A 21041-nucleotide genomic window follows, 5' to 3' on the forward strand; every position below is an offset into this window, starting at 1 on the left:
AATATTTTCCCAAGATACAAAATAGCTTATAGCACTCATAGGTAATGTAGCTTCCTAGTACTGAAAAAAATTCAAAATCTATTTAGTTTTCTAATTAGCGCGTTCAAACAAACAAATTCTTTATATTAATGTATACAGATACGAGCATACCACCCGCTTGATAACAAATATCACAATTGCCTAAACATGATTCAATATGTCGGCCAGAATTTTAAATTACTAAGTAATTGTGGCTCTGTATATTACCCGTCACCTTGAATTATTGACATGTTATAGTCTACAAATCTATAATAACATCACAGATACCCGGCCTGTTCATACAAATAAAAATGAAATCGCTTACCTATTCGTAAAATCCACCTGTAAAAATTTACTTATTAAACACAGAACACTTTAGTTTTGTAAGTATGAACAAGGTTATAAAACTTTTCTAGATAGCTACATTATTACCAAACTTTCGCTCGTTTAAATATCTGATTTCAATCTTTTTCTTAAATGATTAAAATAATAGAATTATATTTTTTTATCTCTGGTAGATATTAGAAATCTAAAAGCCAATTCAATTAGTTGTTGAGTCTTTATGATCGATAATAATGGCGGGAATATTCTCAAATATCCCGATCACATCATAAATAGAAGAAAACCTATAAAGCGTAACTGGTAAGGAAAAATAATACATTCTGGGTATATAGGAACAACTTCTCTGCGAAATAAGGTTTTGATCTCAAAATACAAAGGTGCTCTTTATAGCAACAAGAATGTCTTAGTAATAACAGCTACCGATTTTTTTCTTTTGTAGTCACTACTCCGTACTTATTCTACTCTGCTGCTAGGCCAGTGAAACTATGAAACGAATCAAATCATCTTTAGTTTTTAGGCTGCCCTTGTATATTTAATTATCCGCCTTATCCGTTTGTACTTAACACCGTCTAGTCACACTTTTATAAAACTGGGGACTAAATCTTCAGTTTAATTTATCCGACATTTAACTTTTTGATTGGTCTTCAAAAAAATACTCGTCCTATGGAATGTAAGGCTCTCTAAGGGATGCAGATATATTTTTGGTATAGTTAATTATAGTTTAATAGGCCAAATTATGTGACTGATTGACAGACGATTTAAAATGCCATATGTAGCTTTAATCGTCTTGTTGCATATAGTTATGTATGTATATACTTTATGTTGTTTCAGTTGTCAGGCACAGGCGATGCAAGCGGTGCGGTGGACGCAGTGGCTCGGCGCTATCGACTCGAAAATGGAAACTCCCTTGGGGAAAAAGATGAGGTATGAATGTTATGAAAATAATCTCAATTTTCCCACATTTGTGTGTTGTCCTGTAAAGATGTGATATTTAAACTATTGACGCGCCGCTCTTTGTTAAGCATGTGGGGTGACAGGGTTCTTTACTAGCAAGTGCAGGTCAGGTCAGTCGATGATTATTAATTTGTTGAAGATAATTAGATATTATAGAATACAGTAAAGGAATTATAACTTAAGATTTGGATAACCATACCGTCATCAAATGGGCCACTATCTTTGTGTAATATACACATAAAATTATGCTAAATTCTATATACAATTCTCTTTATATGTATTTTCTTCATATGAGAAGTCTTTAATTGATGTATCTAGGCTTTAGTGCGTTTAAGTACCCATACCTTAAATGATAGGCCGACTCTACGATAGCCGTAATTGCTGTAATAAATCATCGAAGTTCCGTCCACATACGAATGAAATTTGCTAATTAGCCACGTCACGTACGTTTAAATTGAAAATCTATTCAAAACTGACTCTACTAACTACCATGCAACGTGCGCTTATTTTTTGTGATATAAAAATGATTGCAAGTGATTTGTTCACTAGCCGCTGTAGGGATTTTGATGAAATTATATATACGGATAAACCACCTTTCCTAGTTTTACCCTGGCAAATTACATAGTGGGACTTTTACTCCGGGAAAGGTAATGCATGCCGATGGAGCCGCGAGCAACACCTAGTAAATAATAATTTCACTATCTTTTGTGTCCTGCATATTTCAAACAATAATGTTCAACATTAATAATTTCATTTAATTTCATTTCAATAAGCAACAAAAAATAACACCTAGACAAATTCTTGCAAAAAAGAGATCTAATATCTAATAAGAAGAACTATTCCAATTAGACCAAAATATATCAAAAACTAATAAAAAGTTGACAGATGCTACAGTAATAAAATAGATGAATTTCGTTCAACAGACTAGCCAACAAGACTCATCTGAATTTTAAATAAAATACGAATGCTCAAACTTTACGACATTGGAAGAGCGCAGTTGGGTTTGATGCCTGGTTTTCATTGCTAGAATGCATTCGAGGGAATATTTAACTTTAACAACTGCTATAATTAAAAAAGCAGTGGTAATGATCTGAAGAACAACGACCGACAAATGCAGCAACTTTACTTTTGTAGCCTCATTGGTCAATTAATGGCAACCAACATATATGGGCTGTGGGCCGCAAGGACTAACGTTTTTTAGTTCAACTCAATTGTTGCCCACTTTCCAGGTTGGGCAATATTTGGGTTCTTCTGACGTTTACCCGGGAATGGACTTTCCAGAGTGGATAAAAGTCAGTTGCTTTGTTTATCTGACAGACAACTAGGATTCAAGTTGTATCTCAGCATTAGCCAATCACAACAGCCCTATATCGAATAGACATTCTAGAATAATAAAACTAATTTTATTCCACACCATGCTTAATAGTAAATGATATGACTATATATCAACGTAGGGGGCGTTGAGTGAGAGAAGGGTAGAATTAGAAGAAATTATAATCACCATTAAAATAAATCTTTAACCAGGCAGTTAAATGGAAATTGTTTTGCCCATGAGATTTATTGGGTCGTAAAGATTAAAATCGTGCAATATTTTGCAACTATTGAATATAACCTAGTGATATTTTCTACGACGAGTAGCCGTATAATTGAAGAACAATATTGTTAAAGCAATGAGATTGCGATGCATCTACTGGTAAAAGTGAATAAATATAAATACGTTGTGCATATTTAGTTATAATTAGAGATTCGATTTGAATTCTTCTTGTCTGTGATTATTAATAAAATAATATAATTTAAATTTCTTAAACCTACCTACTTATTATGTTGCTAAAAATAATTCTTCCTATTGTTACACTATAAACGTAATAATAAGTTACTGTCAGCTAGTTTAACTAAACAGCTTTTGCACGCGACTCGGCTCGTGTCAAATACTTTACCTTTAATAAACTTTTCACTGTGCAGCCAAAATTCATCCAAATGTACTAAAAGCCACAAGGCCTTTGTTGTTGTTAGTTATGGCACAAGCATTAACTAACAACCATTCAAAGATTTTTACCAAACTATATTTACATATAATATTCGCATATCTCATATAATATTTTTACTTACAGTTGTTTGGACCGCCGAGCGCGCCCGTTCTCGAGAATCCCGAATTCCAAACGAGATGGTACTTCAAATACTTTCTTGGCAAAAGTAAGTATCATAGTAGTATTCCTTTGTAGTCTGTTACTAGTACTAGAAACGTGATGAATATCCCAGACCAGTATAGTTAAATTGGGTAACACAATTGTAAAATATTTTAGGCTATGAATATAGCCAGGTAAATTGTGGAAATTCTAGCCTATTATAGTATTTTATTTGAGATACTTAACGTAGAATAAAACATTTTAATATTTCATACGGAAACTTTAATATCACAAATAAGCTTTAATATTATTAAAAACCACAGACCTAGGATACGCTAGAAATCTGACACAAACAATTGCCGATAGGAATATTTTGTTTTATTAGTTTATTGGAGTCGACTTCTCCAGAGCCCATCGAGTCAGGCATGTGGCCTAACGTCAAAAGTACCTAAATACTTCTGCAAAGTGTTTGTAAAAGTGTCTTACAACTACCCAACACTACAGTGAGATGATAGAAATAATCCAAATAGTCAGTAAATATGTATTTATATAGTAAAACCTATTAAAATATTCGAATTCTCGGCGCTTAGGTATATAATTATGAGCTCAAAAATATATCTGAAATAAGACAGACACAAACATACATAATAATATATCGATAATATGCTACGTTAAGCAGCTGAGAATGGCCAATACAATGTATCTTGTAGACTTTTACTTATAAAACTGGTGGACACAAGCAGAGTGAGCATGTGTTAGCCATTTAAATTTCCGGAGGCTTTTTCATAATGTCATCTGCTCCACTGGGATAAGGAACGAACAAGAAAACAATTCCAATTTCCCGTCTACCGACTGAAGGAAATTACATTTAGGTAATAAGCAAATCACTGGCTTACGCCTCATCTTAGAATTTTATATATACGTCATGTATTGACGTAAAGTGGTTTAATAATTGAACTTAATAATTTTTATTTTAAGCTAGTATCAATATTACATTCATTAATAACGTGCGACTCGTAGAAAATGTGAAAGATAGGAAAAAATATTACTACTTAGTACTTACTGTAAATAAATATTACGACATTCATAGCTCAGCGTCAACGACGCCAGCGTTATCTATTTCAAAAAACTGACTAAATATTCCCCTATTTTCTAAAAGAGCAAATTACCTAGATAAAGAATAGCCTAATGTTAATCCAAGACATGGTCTACACGTGTCCCAAATTTCATTTATATAAACTTGATTTAAATAATTACGAAATACATAAACATGTTATGTCACACAGACTAGGTCAAACACATTTTAACTACATAACTTGTATCTATTGTACCAAGAGTTCGTAAAATATTAAACATACTAAAAAATGATCTTTTAGACTCAAGTTAGAGGTATAATATCTATTGACCCGAATTTAAAGCTTTAAGGGAAGCTTAGAAAGCTCCATTACGCGCCCGTAATTTTTTTCCTCGACTTTGATAATAATCGGCGGTTGCAATATTTGGAGTTTCTAAATTGGTTAAAAGCATTGTGACCAAAATCTTACAACGTCAAAATCATTTAGTATACAAATTGAAGTACATGTACTGTAAGTAAAATTTTTAAAGAAATAGAGATTATAACAAAGCAAACATAAAATTTTAACGATAAATTTTGTGACTTATAGGTATTTATCTTTACAAATCACAACTCGCAAAATAAACAGTTTACTCATAATACTGTGCCTACAGAATCTGCGAAAGCGTGGTCTCCTTGACGCATACATTTTCATACTTAACATGACTATACAAAGCTTCGGCTTATATCGAGTTTCACTTGAAATCTGCATAAGTTAACTAGTTCAAGCAAATTAATAGGAAACGGTGTAGGTACTGACGCCGAGACTTCGGAGTGATGCTTCGACGAACACAACAATGCGAAACTCTCTAGAGGACGCTACAAAGTGACTTAAAGTCTTAAATCACGCATGTACCCGGCACAAAATCGTTAATACAGAACTCAGTCTAATATTAAATCATTACCAGTGTGTTATGTTTCTTAAGTGTAACCTTACGCCTCTTCACTCACTTTACCATACTGATTTTGATTGTCTTAGCAAGCAAAATGAATTGTGCATTTATAATATCGATACATTTAAGAATTCGAGTTGACGTGCTCTAATAATGTTTTCTTCTAGTCAATTATATTTTTCTAATAAAGAAAACATAATAGGTCTCACGGTAAATGCTCTTCAATCAAATTATTCATCACGATTACTTTATGGCCTCTGTCAAGTAAGTAGATAGTTGGTAAAATTACGTTTTCAAATATTCCAGACATCAAGATAAATTATTATGTTAGAACTACTCCTATTGTCTGTCTGAAGTTCTTTATTGTACATGCCAGTCTCCTGTTTCGAGGCTTTATTAAGAATTTGAATGATAAATTACGTAGTTCCTACGCGAGAAATTACAAGCAAGAGTAGTTTGAAACAAAACCCTTTATACATGTCAGTAAGTATAAATTTTACTTAACATAAGATTCAATTATATAACAAGTTAAATTATAATTCGAAAACGTATTGCTTGCACTGCAATATTCTTGGCTAGATTTACGATTGCTTTATGGAAACTGTATGGAAATTAAGTGTTATTTAGTGCTACTACAAGTCTTTGTACATAGTAAAATTATGAGAATTGTGAATCCAGATTGATGTAAGTCATCTTTTATAGGAACTTTGTATTTTCAAAACTTACTTCTGATATCAAACAGTCTCTAATAGATTTCTTGTAGCCCCAGATATTTATGTTGAAAACTGAAGAGGATAGAATTGAAATGCTTCAATTTTCATTACCGTCGACGTTTACGAGGAATCCGATAGGACACCTTTATGGATCGTGCGTGACGCGATCATCGGCCGTGCTTAGTTTGAGACGTTCGCCGCACTTTATTGCTTTATTATCCACGCCTAGCGAAAGGGAAAACAAATATTTGCTTCGTGATCTATAGTTATATTTTGTATTCCTATAACTATGACCTAAACTGTAATGCTTGATTATTGATTATCATGGAACAACCTCGTACAAACTTTTAAATGTTTTAAATTGAATTGGTTTCCTAAATATATAGGTAGGTATATTTTGTGAAGTTATGTAGGTAATAATGAGTATCACATCCTGCGATTTATAAAACTAAACCAATTTGAAGTAATTATCGTCTATAAACTTCTTGAGCTCTTGCAAGCATTTTAATTTAATTTGAATTCGCTTCTGTACAAAACAGAACAGCATAGCACAATATACCACTAAAGTATTCTTCATATTAACTAATATAATTGCAGTTTTAATAAAACTACCTTAAACTGGCATAATTGGCGAAAGCGCCGTCAATTAATAAACTCGTGTCTTCCCGGGAAATACAACTTATATGAAAGCACAATATACCACTAAAGTAGTCTTCATATTAACTAACATAATTGCAGTTTTAATAAAACTACCTTAAACTGGCATAATTGGCAAAAGCGCCGTCAATTAATAAACTCGTGTCTTCCCGGGAAATACAACTTATATGAAAGCACAATATACCACTAAAGTAGTCTTCATATTAACTAAAATAATTGCAGTTTTAATAAAACTACCTTAAACTGGCATAATTGGCGAAAGCGCCGTCAATTAATAAACTCGTGTCTTCCCGGGAAATACAACTTATATGAAATTTCCACGAACACCCCTACAGCTAGGTCCCGTTTATTAAGTTATATAATCAGTGCTGATATAACGTTGGGTAATAGTTTAGTTGTTGACAACGTTTGCAACAGATATATTGAACAACTAGCTTTTGCTCGCGGCTTCGCCCGCGTGAAGGTGTTTTCCAGGATAAAATTCCACTGTTTGATAAAAGTCTTGCTACATATTTTCCCGGTACTTATAGGTTCAAACTAATTTTATCCCCAATATATAATTTCAGTTCAATCAGTCGAAAATCTAAGAACATTTATACAAACTTTCATCCCCTATTTTATCCCCTTAAGGGTAGAATTTATCAAAATCCTTTCTTAGGGGGATGCCTACGTCATAGTAGCTTTATGCATGTAAAGTCTTAGCCCGATCCGTCCAATGGTTTGGGCTGTTCCTTGATATATCACTGTCAGTCACCTTTGAGTTATATATTATATTAACAACTGAAGTTAGCTAAAATTGAGTTTCTCGAAGCCGACCACTATTTATGTACTATGTATTTTGAGACTATGCAATTTTGTCGCGTTCGCGATTCACTTTCACTTTTGTTGAGTTTCAGAACGCGATATTAGATCCTCCAACGCGCACGCGAATTTGAACTTTATGCAGCGGTAATAAATTACAAATTGACTCTCCATTTTATTTAGAAAACGTTTGTATGGGAAATAGAAAAATGCTGTTTTGAGGATTTTCCCGGCAATTATTCGAATTTTTCTCACCTTTTAAACCTTCCCTAGACCTCCACGAATAATTCAAGACCAAGATAAGATAAATCCGTTCAGCCGTTCTCGAGTTTTAGCGAGACTAACGAACAGCAATTCATTTTTATATATATAGATAGATAAAGTGACTGGCGGTGCAAAAGCATTCGCGTAATCATTGAATCATCGCGAATATCTCAGTAGACAATAAATTTCATTTATTTCATAATATTATTAGGCTCTATTAAAATGAGCGAAATTTAAGATAAAGCACTCAAAGTGTATTAGCTGCAGCAAGTCGAAGTTAAGCTATTAGGAGGCGAACGCATACATGCTATTAAATTTGTTTATAGTTTATTGAAAGGACTGACTAAACGTTTATTTGTACCCGTATAAGCCGTTATTATCTACTTACTATAAATAACACAAAGACTGAAAACCGCTATTCCCGATATCCCCACGTTTTGTCCACCACTGAGGAATAATGCAACGAAATCTTTCAAGTTGTCCCCCAGTGGGAGACAATGCAATCCTGTACATCAACTACAAACGAGTCGCTTAATCGACAAATCAAAGAGTTCTAAGATCACATTATAAAGCGGACCTTGGAAAGATTGTCGTACACAAATTTTGCGCAAATGCTATGGTTCCTCAATCAACTGTGAAATAGCAAAACATCATTGGTAAATACTTCATATTTTTTCGATATCATGATTTGTAGATTTTGAATGCGAATATTAGCATATTTTCTGTAATCATATTATTTTTGTATTAATATCTAAGTACGCTGTGACATCTTGTCATACGGACATTTCAAATAAGACAGCGACTTATTACCAATTTGTAATAACTATTAGAGCAAAAATTTGGCCATGATGTCCCGTCCTGTCTAACTATATAGTTGAATGTCTTTACTATATATATAATATCTGCCAATGGTAGACAAAACGTGAAGGACAACGGGAATAGCTTATCGAAACACATTTTCGCTAACGTGCCTGGCTGTCTACACTATATTATATATTTAATGAAAAAAAAATTGAACAGCAACAGTATCCCTTTAAGCTTATATGGACCGCTTAGATCTGGTAGGACGCCATTACTTTATTTTTATCTGCAGGATACACTATTATCAAAAAACTCTTGGGATTCATAAAATATTAAATGATTATTAATAGCTTTTGATTTTTGTTACATAAACCTTCTTGAAAATCATGGTAGGAAACATCTTTATCAATTCACAAAAGCAAACAAGAACGATTAGCAAGCATTATGTAGTTTAATTAAAGTGAATCCACACGCTTCCGTGCCTTACTTTGTATGTATATCGGGTGTTCTAGATCTTGAACTACAGTTGAACAAACTTTAGCATGTATCCGGTTAAGGTGTTAGAAGGATAGAACTTGAAACGTTTAATATTGACCTAATGTATGAAATGTTCAATAATTCTGCACTCTTAATATAATCTAATATGTCGACTTACTTATTTGTAATAATCGCTGTTCATGAAAATATTAATTTGGAAATACGTACTTACTACGTAATACGTACTACTAACTGCTTCAATTTTATTATTCTATCGTTGTTACTTATAAGTTATGATTATATAAAGGAAGATTGACACGCCATAAATAAAAAGAAAGCAATTCACTTATGTATGATAAGTTCAATGAACCATCCTTCGCTGTATAGAAATTTGTTAATTAGTCCATTGAAAAGTTACATTTGGGGTTGCGTTTTTTAGAGGACGCAATTTTATTTTTTAGAAGTGTGGGGGGGGTCAGTGTAAAGCTACAGCCAAGTTTGTGGGGTCGCCACCCTTGTCCCACGGCCGCCATCTTGGGTTGAAATGGTTTTTACGATGTATCTCTTAAACTATTAATCTGACAAAAAAAAATTATAAACATTTTTGTTGCAAATTAAATTCTCTACAACTTTGGTCCAGTAACTTTTGTCGTAGAACTATAAATAAAAAAGTTATAAGCAAAAATGTTAAGCAATTGCTTCATCTGTCCCAAAGCGTTTCAGGATCCAAGTAATTCGCGTACAAGCCGACAACCGCGGGTTTGTGTTGTACGTATTATGAACCTTATAAACACACGTTCTGATGACGTTGCAAGGTAAGGCCTAAAAAATGTAACATTTCAATGGACTAAATAGGAAATAAAAAATTGTAACTTAAACAGGAATTTTAAACACTAGAACTTCCGCAACAAGTCTGATTGTTGAATAATATAATTATAAAGGCAGAATATACCTTTATACTTATGTATTACCAAGAGTAATCTTTGTAGCTGTTGACTGTTGACTGTTACGAGAAAAAACTCATAAATATGATGTGTTTTACAGTGCATCAAAACTACATAGGAGTGGATGGATCGAGAGAACCGTATCTACTAAGTATAGTACAAGAAGGCGGGGCGGGACTTTTACGAGCAATACTCTTCAACAAAATGGTTGGTAGCGACATCTTATCTAATTGTCACACGTTGCTTCAAGTGTTTTAATTATTTTCCTCTAGTTATACGTAAATTGCCAAATAAAATTATATACCTCTCTGAAAATTGGTACTGCTAAACATTTTTATCAGTGACCTTACTCAACTCCGTTTAGAAGGTAGGAGTTTTATTTTTGTTATTTTTCTTCAAACCGTTCTAAGCTTTGGAGGACGACATTTTATGACAATATTCGTAGAAGACACAGTTTTACGAGCTACTTCGTCTCCTAGATTTTAAAGGTATACCATAAAACTTAAATGCTGCTTATGCTGTGGCCTTAAACGTTCCACGGCGTAGTCAACAACTAATCTGAATAAATACTTTATAGTAATTCTAAATATGTTATAGGGTGCCCACAAGATATACCTGCCTCCTAGTGCTTGGAGTGGAGGAGGCGGACAGACACCAACCCGGCCGACAGTCAAGCAGATTTTATCACAGTTTCCTGCCATGGAACGTGTTGACAAAGTACCAAGAGAAGTAAGAAAATATCTGCACATAAATTTTATGTTATACAGTTTTGGATATTTTTTGTTTAACTAATTATAATTATATATAGGTTACATGTGCCGAAATTCAGAAAGACGTGCTTTTACTTGAAGAGCAAGAAGGATCAGTTAATTTTAAAATTGGAGTGATGCTAATGAAACCAGGCCAAAAGACTGACGATGAAATGCTATCAAACGGTAAGCAAGATGGCAGTAAAATATTAAAAGCTAAAAAACGTTGTTATGAAGGGTCATTTAAATGTCTTGAAATCTTTCAGAGAGGGGCGACGAGAAATGGGAACGATTTATTTCACTTTTGGGAGATAAAATTCGATTACGTGGCTGGAACCGCTTTCGAGGTGGCCTCGACGTTAAAGGTAATATCCATTCGTAATACACTTTTTAAACGTGATAACCTTTTAAAAATGTACAATTATGTATACATTTAGTATAATAAATATAGTATTTACCTAAGAGTTAATTGCTTGTCCCAATTGCCTCCCAAATAGTAATAATATTAAGGTGCGTCCTGATCAATGTTTTGTTCAGGTGATATGACCGGCAGCCATTCTATCTACACCATGCATCAGGGACACGAAATCATGTTCCACGTTTCCACCATGCTACCGTTCTCCAAAGATAATAAGCAACAGGTGAGTCTGTTTGTACGAAACAACCAAAAACAAACTTCTTTAAACGAATGACGAAATTTGACTAGTGTTCGAAGAAATTATCAAAGTTGTTCTGTTTAGCTTTAAAACAAAATGTCTTGAAAATTCGCTTCTTTACTTTAAGGGTAAGAAAAAAAAATCTTTTTTAACGGGCGCGGTAGTGAAAGACTGGGTTCATTTCAATAATGTAGAATTGGTCAGGATGACTTTATGCAACAATAAACTTCTGTTTACAGCTGGAAAGAAAGCGTCACATCGGCAACGACATTGTGAACATCGTGTTTACGGACGACACCGTTCATAATACTTTTAATCCGCAGTGTGTCAAGAGCCATTTCACACGTATCCTTTTCACACCTCGCATCGCGACGTCGTGGCATTAACTCTGCTAAATAGTTTTAAACAATATCAAATTTATCCGTTTTACTTAGAATTAAGATCAATCATTTCCTGCCAGAAATGTAACTTCCTCGGAATAATAACAAATTTAATTACCTTAATACCGTTTGTTTTAAACTTTGAATGAATTATATTAGGAAAATAATTCTTATTTCTTGGAAATTGGCAAATGAGGTCAACTGACCTATAAAATACTTTAGCAAAATTTTGCATAATAGGTAGATACAGCCTAAACAGGAAAATATAAATCCACTTTAGATTTTTCGATTCAATTTTAGTGCTATCAATCCAAAAAAATATATATAATTTTCACCAGAACATGGCGAGGTGTTTATTTTTCCTGGTCGGGTTACACGTACATCAAAGCCAATTTACCGGCATCTTGAAGCTGGTACTGGTGAAATCTAACTTGTCTTCAGTTCCGAACTTGATACTTTATATTACGGAGCAAATTGTTCAAACCATTTTTTTTTGCTGTGACATGGTCAGTTTTCCAATAATATTTCCTTAAAACCAACAAAATAGATATCTTCGCAGTGGTGTCGGAAGTTGAAGGCGAAGGTTACAGGCTCAGCGTGTACAGCGACGACACGGTACCTCCATTTGGACCGTCACTACCCTGCCCGCCAGTCTTCAACGACCCACAACTCTTTAGGGAGTTTTTGTTGGTAAGTTCGTTTCAATCACTTGCTTAATGTGATTTACGCCTAATAAAATTTTTGACATATTTTTCATCGGAAAATTAAGAGACTAATTGATCGAATTTATTGGCTTTGAAGTAATTATAATTAATTTTATGTTCTTGATTACTTTCTATTCAAGGTGAAATTAATGAACGGAGAAAAAGCGGCGTTCCAGACTCCAACGTTTGCTTTGAAGCGTCAGCGAACCCTCGACACTCTCATAAGGGACATATACGCTGAGCACTGCGCCGATCACAAGGTGGTGAGTCTCATTCCGAGACGCTTTATTTACTTCTTTTAGGTTATATGTTTGATATACTTCGTAAGTCTAAGTCGCACAATTGCTTTCTTAACCTTGTGACATGATTTGACTATGAACCGATCTTAGATGCGATATCCTAGTCAAGCCACAGGTACTTTGCAGCACCTTTTCTTGCGTAATTAAAAGCAATCAATCCTTTTCACATTATGAAAATACAGTATCACGCCAACTTTCCGTTTTTGAAAAGCCGAAAGGCATTTAATACTTATAAGAATGGTTACAAGTAAAGTATGCTTTCCACAAGGTAGACAGACGACCTAATAAAGGTGTCAGGAACCCACTGTACGCTAGCCGTTTCTAAGTTAACTGAATTTTTTTGGGAGATGCCTATATTCAGCAGTGGACTTAAAGGTGATGATGCTTCCAGCCAATGCTATCTCGTCGAGCGCTATCAGACGTATGGTCTGGCGGGGCGGGCGCGGGCGGTGCGGGGGCCGCGCGCACTGAACGCTTTCTACACGTGGGACAAGCGCTCAAACTCGACGCCGTGCTCCGCGGCGATGCTCCGACCAGCTTAGTGTCTACAGGTAACAACATTAAAATATGTTTGTTCTTTTATTCGGACCGTGTTGTACATAATGACATAACCGACTAATTACTCAAAATTAAATTGATGATTTCAACCTATAAAAAATGAAATGGCAGCAATTCATTTTCAAATATCGCAATATGCAGTAGTGGGGTAGTCGCTCCATCTTATTCTTTCGTATGCATCATAATTCCCGATGCCTTCACGTATGCACAAGAAGCCTCATGGATAATTTCTGCAAGACGTAATTTCTGCAATTTGGTAGGCAGATACACCCTACATTTCTTATGATTTTTACTGCATAGGATGCGGTGGTTCCCGTCGCGCGCCATGGGAGGGCAGAGTATGGAGATCAGCACCTCTTCCAGCGACACCCGTCTGCGCAGAACAACTCTCGGAAGGACGACTGTTGCTATCCACTACTTCCAACACGTACATTTTGGAAGGTATAGTATCAATTACTATTGAATAAATACTGCTTGAATGTAGTACGTGAATTTTGATCCGCGTGCTGCTACTTTAAAACGTAACGCACTGATCTCATTCGCACCTTACAGCCCACTCAGGATATATACCACTCGGTTTTTCCATTCGCCCATGTCAATTTCAATGTTAAAAATGTGTAACACAGTAATATGACAAAAATATCTTCACATTCAGAAAGTGGAACAACACGAGTTGTACTACGATGGGAGGGTTGCGTCCGAGCGGCTCGGGTGAGCGAACGCGTCGGTCTGTTCCGCGTCGGCGCAAGAGTGACGGTCGGAGGAGGGTCCACAACAGGAGGAGCAGGCGGTGCGGGACTTTACGCGCTGCCTTTGCAAGAGCTGTGCGCAGGCGCGTGGGCCATGCGACCTTTACAAGACTGCAAGCATGCAAGACTACCAAGAACCAAGACGGCGCATTATTTCGATCTACTAGAAACTGGTCAGTCCACTTATAAGTATTTCTCTTCTTTCTACACTGCCCGCACTTCCCATGGACGGTGTTGGTCTATTATTGCCATCAGGTCTAACCTAACCTATTAAGTCTTATAAAATTTGTTAAGTTTCTGTTATAAAAAGTTGTACAAAACTGACGAAAGGAATATCTAATGTAGGTGAAGGCGGTAAAACAACATTAGCCGTAGCAATCGGGAGAAGAGTAATGCTCATGCTCGAAGAATCCAAGACTGATTGCGAGATGGGATTCGAATACACACATATCAAGGTAATATCGAAAATTATTAAATTGTGCGTCAAATAATATTAAAATAATTTTTCTACCTCTATCTTGCAATTTATTTGGCCGTTATTTTCTGATTTGAGTATAATTTTTGTCTACGTACTGTAAGGTGATTACAAAAATTTTAATATACCGAGTTCTATATTTTCACCTATTCCTATATGTAAATTCCATAAACCCGACTCAAATTTTATACTCTTTTCAGGATATCCAACTCAGTGAATCGCCATGTTTGATCAAACTTATGGACGGGGAAGTAGGCGTAATGGTGGTCGGATATAAGCATCATTGGGAACTTTTGGAACTGAATACCGGACAGGTTAAAAAAATGTCATAATAATTATTAGTTTCTTCACACTTGATATAATATTAATATGGTTATTGGGTTTTAGGCCCTGAAACGAGCCGAAAATTCCGAAGACAGCGGCCCTCGACGCGGGACCTTAGTGAATGCTTTGCGTATTGGCGACGAGAGAGATGGACAGATTGTGCTATGCTACAATCGTAAGCCGATTCTATCCTATAATCTATAATTATTAGAAACTACAATATGCTCAATGAAATATCCCATTCCAGATACATGCCATTTCGAACGGTTCACTAGTAAAGGACTGGAAAATGACGGTGAATACGATTTCCATTGGACAACCGTTCCTGCTGCAGTTGGTAAGGAAAATATATTTTAAATTATCTAAAAATTCTATATATTGCATTCTATATATTGCACTTTTGTTTCAGTATGCGCTTTCCCATACATCATGGCGTTTGCTGAAGACTTATTAGAAATCAGACTTGTGGCGAATGGGTCCTTAGTCCATGCAGCGTGCATACCTGGGCTGAAGCTGTTATGCGGCCGAAGGGTTAGTAGTTATAGATCTCACTAATATAAGGTAGAAAATTATATTAGGATGGTTGTAATCGCATAACGCATAGGAATTTTGATGCAATTGTGACTGTTATAAAATCCTGGAAGGACGGCCATCCGGGAGCCTTACCAATCCCTAGCAGTGGAAAAAATATAAAACAGGGAAAATTATTATTTATTTTTCCAGGATATTTTCTACGTGGCGTGCGCCCCGGAGTACGTGCCGTTGAGTCGCGAGATCGACCCGTGCCTCGGCTTGCACGACTACGAGCTCGTCAAGCAGATGAGCAAGGCCAGCCCATACTCAGTCGACGAAGACGAGACCCATGACAATAGGTAAATTTATTTTTTGGGGTTCCATCCAATAAGTTTTATAACTTTGCGGACTTTGTGCATAATGGCCGTAGACTTCATGTTCCTTGCGCCCCCGTCCCCCTTTAGACAAAGTTAGGACTTCTCCCTCCCACCCTTCCGACGGCCAAAACATAGGTATGCTTATAGATAAGAGATTTCAGTATATGTAGAATTAATTATATTTTTCTCTTATCAGAGGAGAAGCATGCGCCCCCAATAACCGTACATCAGAGGACAATTCAGCGTCAAGCAGAAGCAGTTCGATATCGTCCGACCAGGAGAACATCAGACCGCCGTTGCAGCGCATGGCGCCCGTGTCACCGCCCACGTCGCCGCAAGGTTTATGGCCTGATATAGCTAGATCACTAAATGCCTTTTGATTGTAAACACAAGATCTTTTTCTGAAAGTTAAAACTTCTGCGTTGTTTTATAGCATTAATGAAGAACTACAGAAACTCCCACGAGTAGTCCGTACAGATTAGTGGTTGTACAACACGTATCAAAAAAACGCATGAAATATAAAATTTTGCTATGAGGGACGTTAAATTTCAATTTCCAAGCATAAAACCAATCAAATAGGAAAACGAACTTTGTAATCAAACCAGAATGACTTAATACATTTTACAAGCATCTTATAATATGTTAAATTGTTCCTATTGCAGTGCTTCCGGAGAACAGTGGTCGATGCGTTCGAATCTACAAAATCCCCCAAAGCAACCTCAGCGCCGGCACATACCAACGGCAATCTGTGTCTGCTGACCAAGTCGTTACTTCGTATTTTTCTGACAGGTAAATTATATTTTGCCACCATGTTTGCATGACATTAAAAAGTACATATTATGGCATCTCACGTCTTACAATATTTCAACTTTAGTGCTGTACCGTCACGCTGTACCGTTGATATTAAATTCACAAGCTACCGTGACGCTCAGGTAACTTGCATCTCTCATAAATTTTTAACACCTTGGTAAGCAAACGAGAAAGCGGTCCGCCGACTAAAGCAATGCCAGAGGCACAGCCAAACCGTTACCTACCGCGAGGTGAGCAGTCTTTTTAAACCGCGTTTAAAGTCATAGCGCTCAGGGAACACTAATGCAGGAAGTTCATTCCAAAGTTTGCACGTGCGCAGCAAAAAGGACCATTGAAAACACACCGTGCTTCTACCGACGGACTCAGCGTAGTACGAATGAACTGCACTCACACGTCATATCATATTTAAATAGGGATTAAAACAAAACTCAATATTTCCAGGCCGAACAGTATGCGACAGCGACTAGCCGAGCTAAGACTGGACAGCAAGTCAAGGGGTGGAGGCGACGAAGAGACATTATAAACGCTGACTCATCAAGTTTTTGCCGTAGTTAGGTATTGAATACGGAAACAGGTGCACAATTTTAAAGTATGTTTAGAATATACAAAAAGAAAACTTATTATACATACTATTATGAATTTTAAAAGTTGTTGTTGTTCAACTTAATATGTACAGGGTTAATTGTAAAGCACTACAATCCTGAAGTTCAGTACAACGTTATAAAGTAATGCATCTATTTTTTTTATAAGAAAATAATTAAGGTTCTCTTGGGTTGGATGGTAGAAAACAAGGAAACCATGTTACATTGTTCTTATATTGATATAATTTTGTTCGAAATATAAACATGTTATTGAAAAAACAAATTGTACTGATGTAGTTCAAGTAGATAGAGATTAGCGGCAATTCACATTTAACCCTGTATAGTGTACGATAGATTCATTTGTATTCCCGTAGTGAAATTACATGTCGCATGTTCTCGTAGAAAGTAGATTTTGTGAACAAAACTTTGAATGAAAAGAATGTGATATACTGATATGTGTGAAACGTAGTCATCAGATATATAATACGTATAATAAAGTAGCACCTACGCGTAGATCAAATATCTATTTTACGTTGGCTAATAACATATTTTATTACTGTTACAAATTCAGAATATAAACAGATATAATATTTACATAAGCTAAATAAATCACATATTTTAAAATATATGTGTTGCTAGTAAAGTTGGATATATATACAGATTGAATGTGCACAAAAAATGCTCAAACATATTGGCGGAATAAAATTTTAACTTTCATGAATATATTTAATAATAACTGGGTCGTTCGATGTTTGTAAAACAAATTAAGAAATATGATAAGGAATTTTACGACACTATATATTTATAAATAACTATATAGCATGTACAGTGTATGTATTGACGTCTATTTAATATGTACTAAGATTATCAAAGAATCTCATATTACCTAATCGTACTCTTATTCTAGTCACACGACTTGTGCAACATGTAAGACATAAAGTGATGTATAATAGTTCTGTATAAGGTTAAATTACTATTACACTAGACTACGCCTTCGTGTGGACGAAACTTCATACAATGATAAAGTAGGCAAACACAATATCCTCACTGTGCTACTTAGCATTACCATAATTCCTTTCTAATCAGTCATGCTTGTCAGTCTGAACTGAGAGATTGTTATAATTAGTCTTGTAGAAACTTATTCCTAAATACATTACGGTTTATGATTATACGCCTCTATTTTGCAAAATTGGTTGAATGCGCAAGATGTGCTACCATTTAATATCGTATACCACAGCACCCCAACTGGTATACCATAAACACTGTTGTTTTTTAAATTTTCAATCCTTATACATATTTAAAGAAATTTGTTATGGAGATAGTTTGCACACCCGAGGAGGTCATAGACTACTTTCTATTTCGGGAAAATGTATTTTGGGGCCTTCACCCTGGATAATTCTATCACGCTGCCAAAGTCGCAAGCTAAATCATGTCATAATAATAATGGAGATACTAAGTTAGTACCCACGTATAGTTTATAATTGGTATTGGTATTCTAATACGTTCCGTGTGTAAAATAGCATGTTTCGCCAAAACCAGAGGCATTCATTTTAATTTTTCTAAATACAGATACAATGTCATAGTAATTATTATAATAAGTACTGCAAATTTTAAGACATCTGTATTAAATACTATTTTGTTTTAAACTTATCTCATACTTTTTCAAGAAAGTAGTGTAATGTTTTTCTTCACATAATTAATTAAATAGTTTGAAGTTTCGTTCACATTTAATGGATAACTATGATAACATTACTATCTCTTAAATCTATTCTACAACAGAAAAGAAGTGCCATCCAATTATTTGGTTATCTATCTAGACTAATATAAAAAAAAACTGTAATATTTTGCGATGCAAGAGAATTGAAATCTTATTTAAGTGTTAGTACACATTCTTGATGTAAATAATAATATATTCTTAGTATTAAGCGTATTCAGATGTATTAAATAAATGGATATATACTAGGAATAATTATAGCAGACATAAATATTAGATGAAAACGCTGATATTTTTATGATTGTGTCGATGTTGGTATTGTAACTTTAAATAAAAGTATTGTGTACTTCTATTTGTTGTAGCGTGACATAATGGATAAACAGGGATGTTTTTGAGCGGTCGTAGTGAAGCAATTGTTTTAATAACTTCATCTTCATAAACTTTGATTGCAGCACCGGAATTTGATGTTTTCAATACCACGTGTATTTGCGTGATAATAATAAACCACTGTTCATAGTCTGTTGTTAGAACTATACAGCCCAAAATTGATGTATATTTGACGATGGAGGCAAAATTAAATTTCACCCCATTAATGTAACCCATCCCATTCCTAAAAGATAATGGCATCAACAACAACATAGAATCCCATGTATGGTAGATATGAAAAAATATCAGCGTTACTAATTCAAATTTGAATGTATTTTGATGTTATGTGATGAAATTTTTAATAAAATTACCAAAGAAAAAAAGAACCAAACTGATAGATAGTAAGATTATAAACATAAGTGTATAGAAATATAAAAAATGTTAATAACGTTACGGTAATTATAAAAATATATATATAGCAACCTTTCAAACTAACTTGTAACAATATTACCAGATCTGAAATCCTACTTAACCTTTTATGAATAAACTAAACTTAAATTTGCTACGGAATTGTTTAAAACTAAAGTACACATTTGAGTTTATACATGTGGGTATCTAATACTTGCATTCTCCTTATTGACTATTATAAATGGATATGTATGTCATCTTAGAAAATATTTCCTATAAATATTAAGTAGTAAGTATTTATGAAGAAATCAGACTAATGCATAGATAATAAGACTGTTATTAACACAAGCCTTTCCAATGGTCTATCTACCTATGAATACTGTATTTGAGCATTAACATATAAACTTTTCTCTCATACTTATCAATATAATTTTAACTAAAATTATCAATATTTGGGAAGTACAATTCTTAAGACTAAATACCTCCAACAAAATTAAAATATAATATGTATATTTAAGAACAACTTACCTACGTGTAGTTGGTGTTTTACATTAAAAAGCATAGACCAGGTACGATATATCCATATTAATATAATTCAGATAAAAATAATTGAAAGCGTATCCTGAACCGCGGGGCTCACGTTTATTCCCTAGCCATGCCGATCTATTTCGAATTCACGTCCTCGCGGCTTATTTACCGTTGTAATCTATCTCTTAAATGCATCATTACGAATGTAGGCGACACCAAACCCTCGCACTGGTCAAGGCATTGAGCTATCGTAACATTTGAACCATGAAAATGATCATCAATAAATTACTCAATAATTTTTATTAATTTCCAAGTAATTAACAGCAATTTTCAATAATCGATCCCAATCTTAATCTTCGATTCGTTTTGGGAATAAACCAATCAAGACAAGTCATTTGTAAGTATGTCAAAATATTTTTGCTCTGATTGGTCTATTTTCAAGATGGACCGTTTATTGAAAACGGCGGTAAGTCGGTTAGCTTATAAAGGATATACATATATATTAGAAACGATCGACATCTTTTATGGTATATAAATTGAATTTTTACTTGATATACAAAATTCAAGTTGTTTTGCTGACGGAACTTAATATGGTAACGCACATTTTACTCCTTTAATGGGACAAGTTGGTAAGAGTGAAAATTGGGTGCTCCTGGATACGTAGCTAAAAATCAAAGGTACTACCCAAGATTCACGAGCTTAATTTAATTATTGTAACATATCGAGGTTTTTCCCCAAAATATCTC

The 21041-nt window shown here is 34.7% G+C and overlaps 1 protein-coding gene across 1 annotated transcript in view; it reads left to right on the forward strand.

The window, feature by feature from the left end:
* The window catches only part of LOC115452042 (GTPase-activating Rap/Ran-GAP domain-like protein 3), a 99626-nt gene extending 78591 nt beyond the window's left edge, over positions 1-21035 (forward strand). Inside the window, 22 exon segments of the mRNA XM_037444484.1 lie at positions 1192-1284; positions 3426-3507; positions 10205-10311; positions 10702-10833; positions 10913-11039; positions 11120-11218; positions 11391-11494; positions 11749-11854; positions 12437-12579; positions 12734-12856; positions 13284-13443; positions 13751-13891; positions 14106-14372; positions 14545-14654; positions 14875-14988; positions 15062-15173; positions 15246-15335; positions 15408-15529; positions 15722-15870; positions 16085-16227; positions 16551-16677; positions 17140-21035. Of these exon segments, the coding sequence (XP_037300381.1) occupies positions 1192-1284; positions 3426-3507; positions 10205-10311; positions 10702-10833; positions 10913-11039; positions 11120-11218; positions 11391-11494; positions 11749-11854; positions 12437-12579; positions 12734-12856; positions 13284-13443; positions 13751-13891; positions 14106-14372; positions 14545-14654; positions 14875-14988; positions 15062-15173; positions 15246-15335; positions 15408-15529; positions 15722-15870; positions 16085-16227; positions 16551-16677; positions 17140-17221 (2733 nt within the window). The 3' untranslated portion in view covers positions 17222-21035.
* The last annotated feature ends 6 nt before the right edge of the window (positions 21036-21041 follow it).

The sequence above is a fragment of the Manduca sexta genome, chromosome 28 (genome assembly GCF_014839805.1).
Source record: "Manduca sexta isolate Smith_Timp_Sample1 chromosome 28, JHU_Msex_v1.0, whole genome shotgun sequence".
Lineage (NCBI taxonomy): Eukaryota > Metazoa > Arthropoda > Insecta > Lepidoptera > Sphingidae > Manduca > Manduca sexta.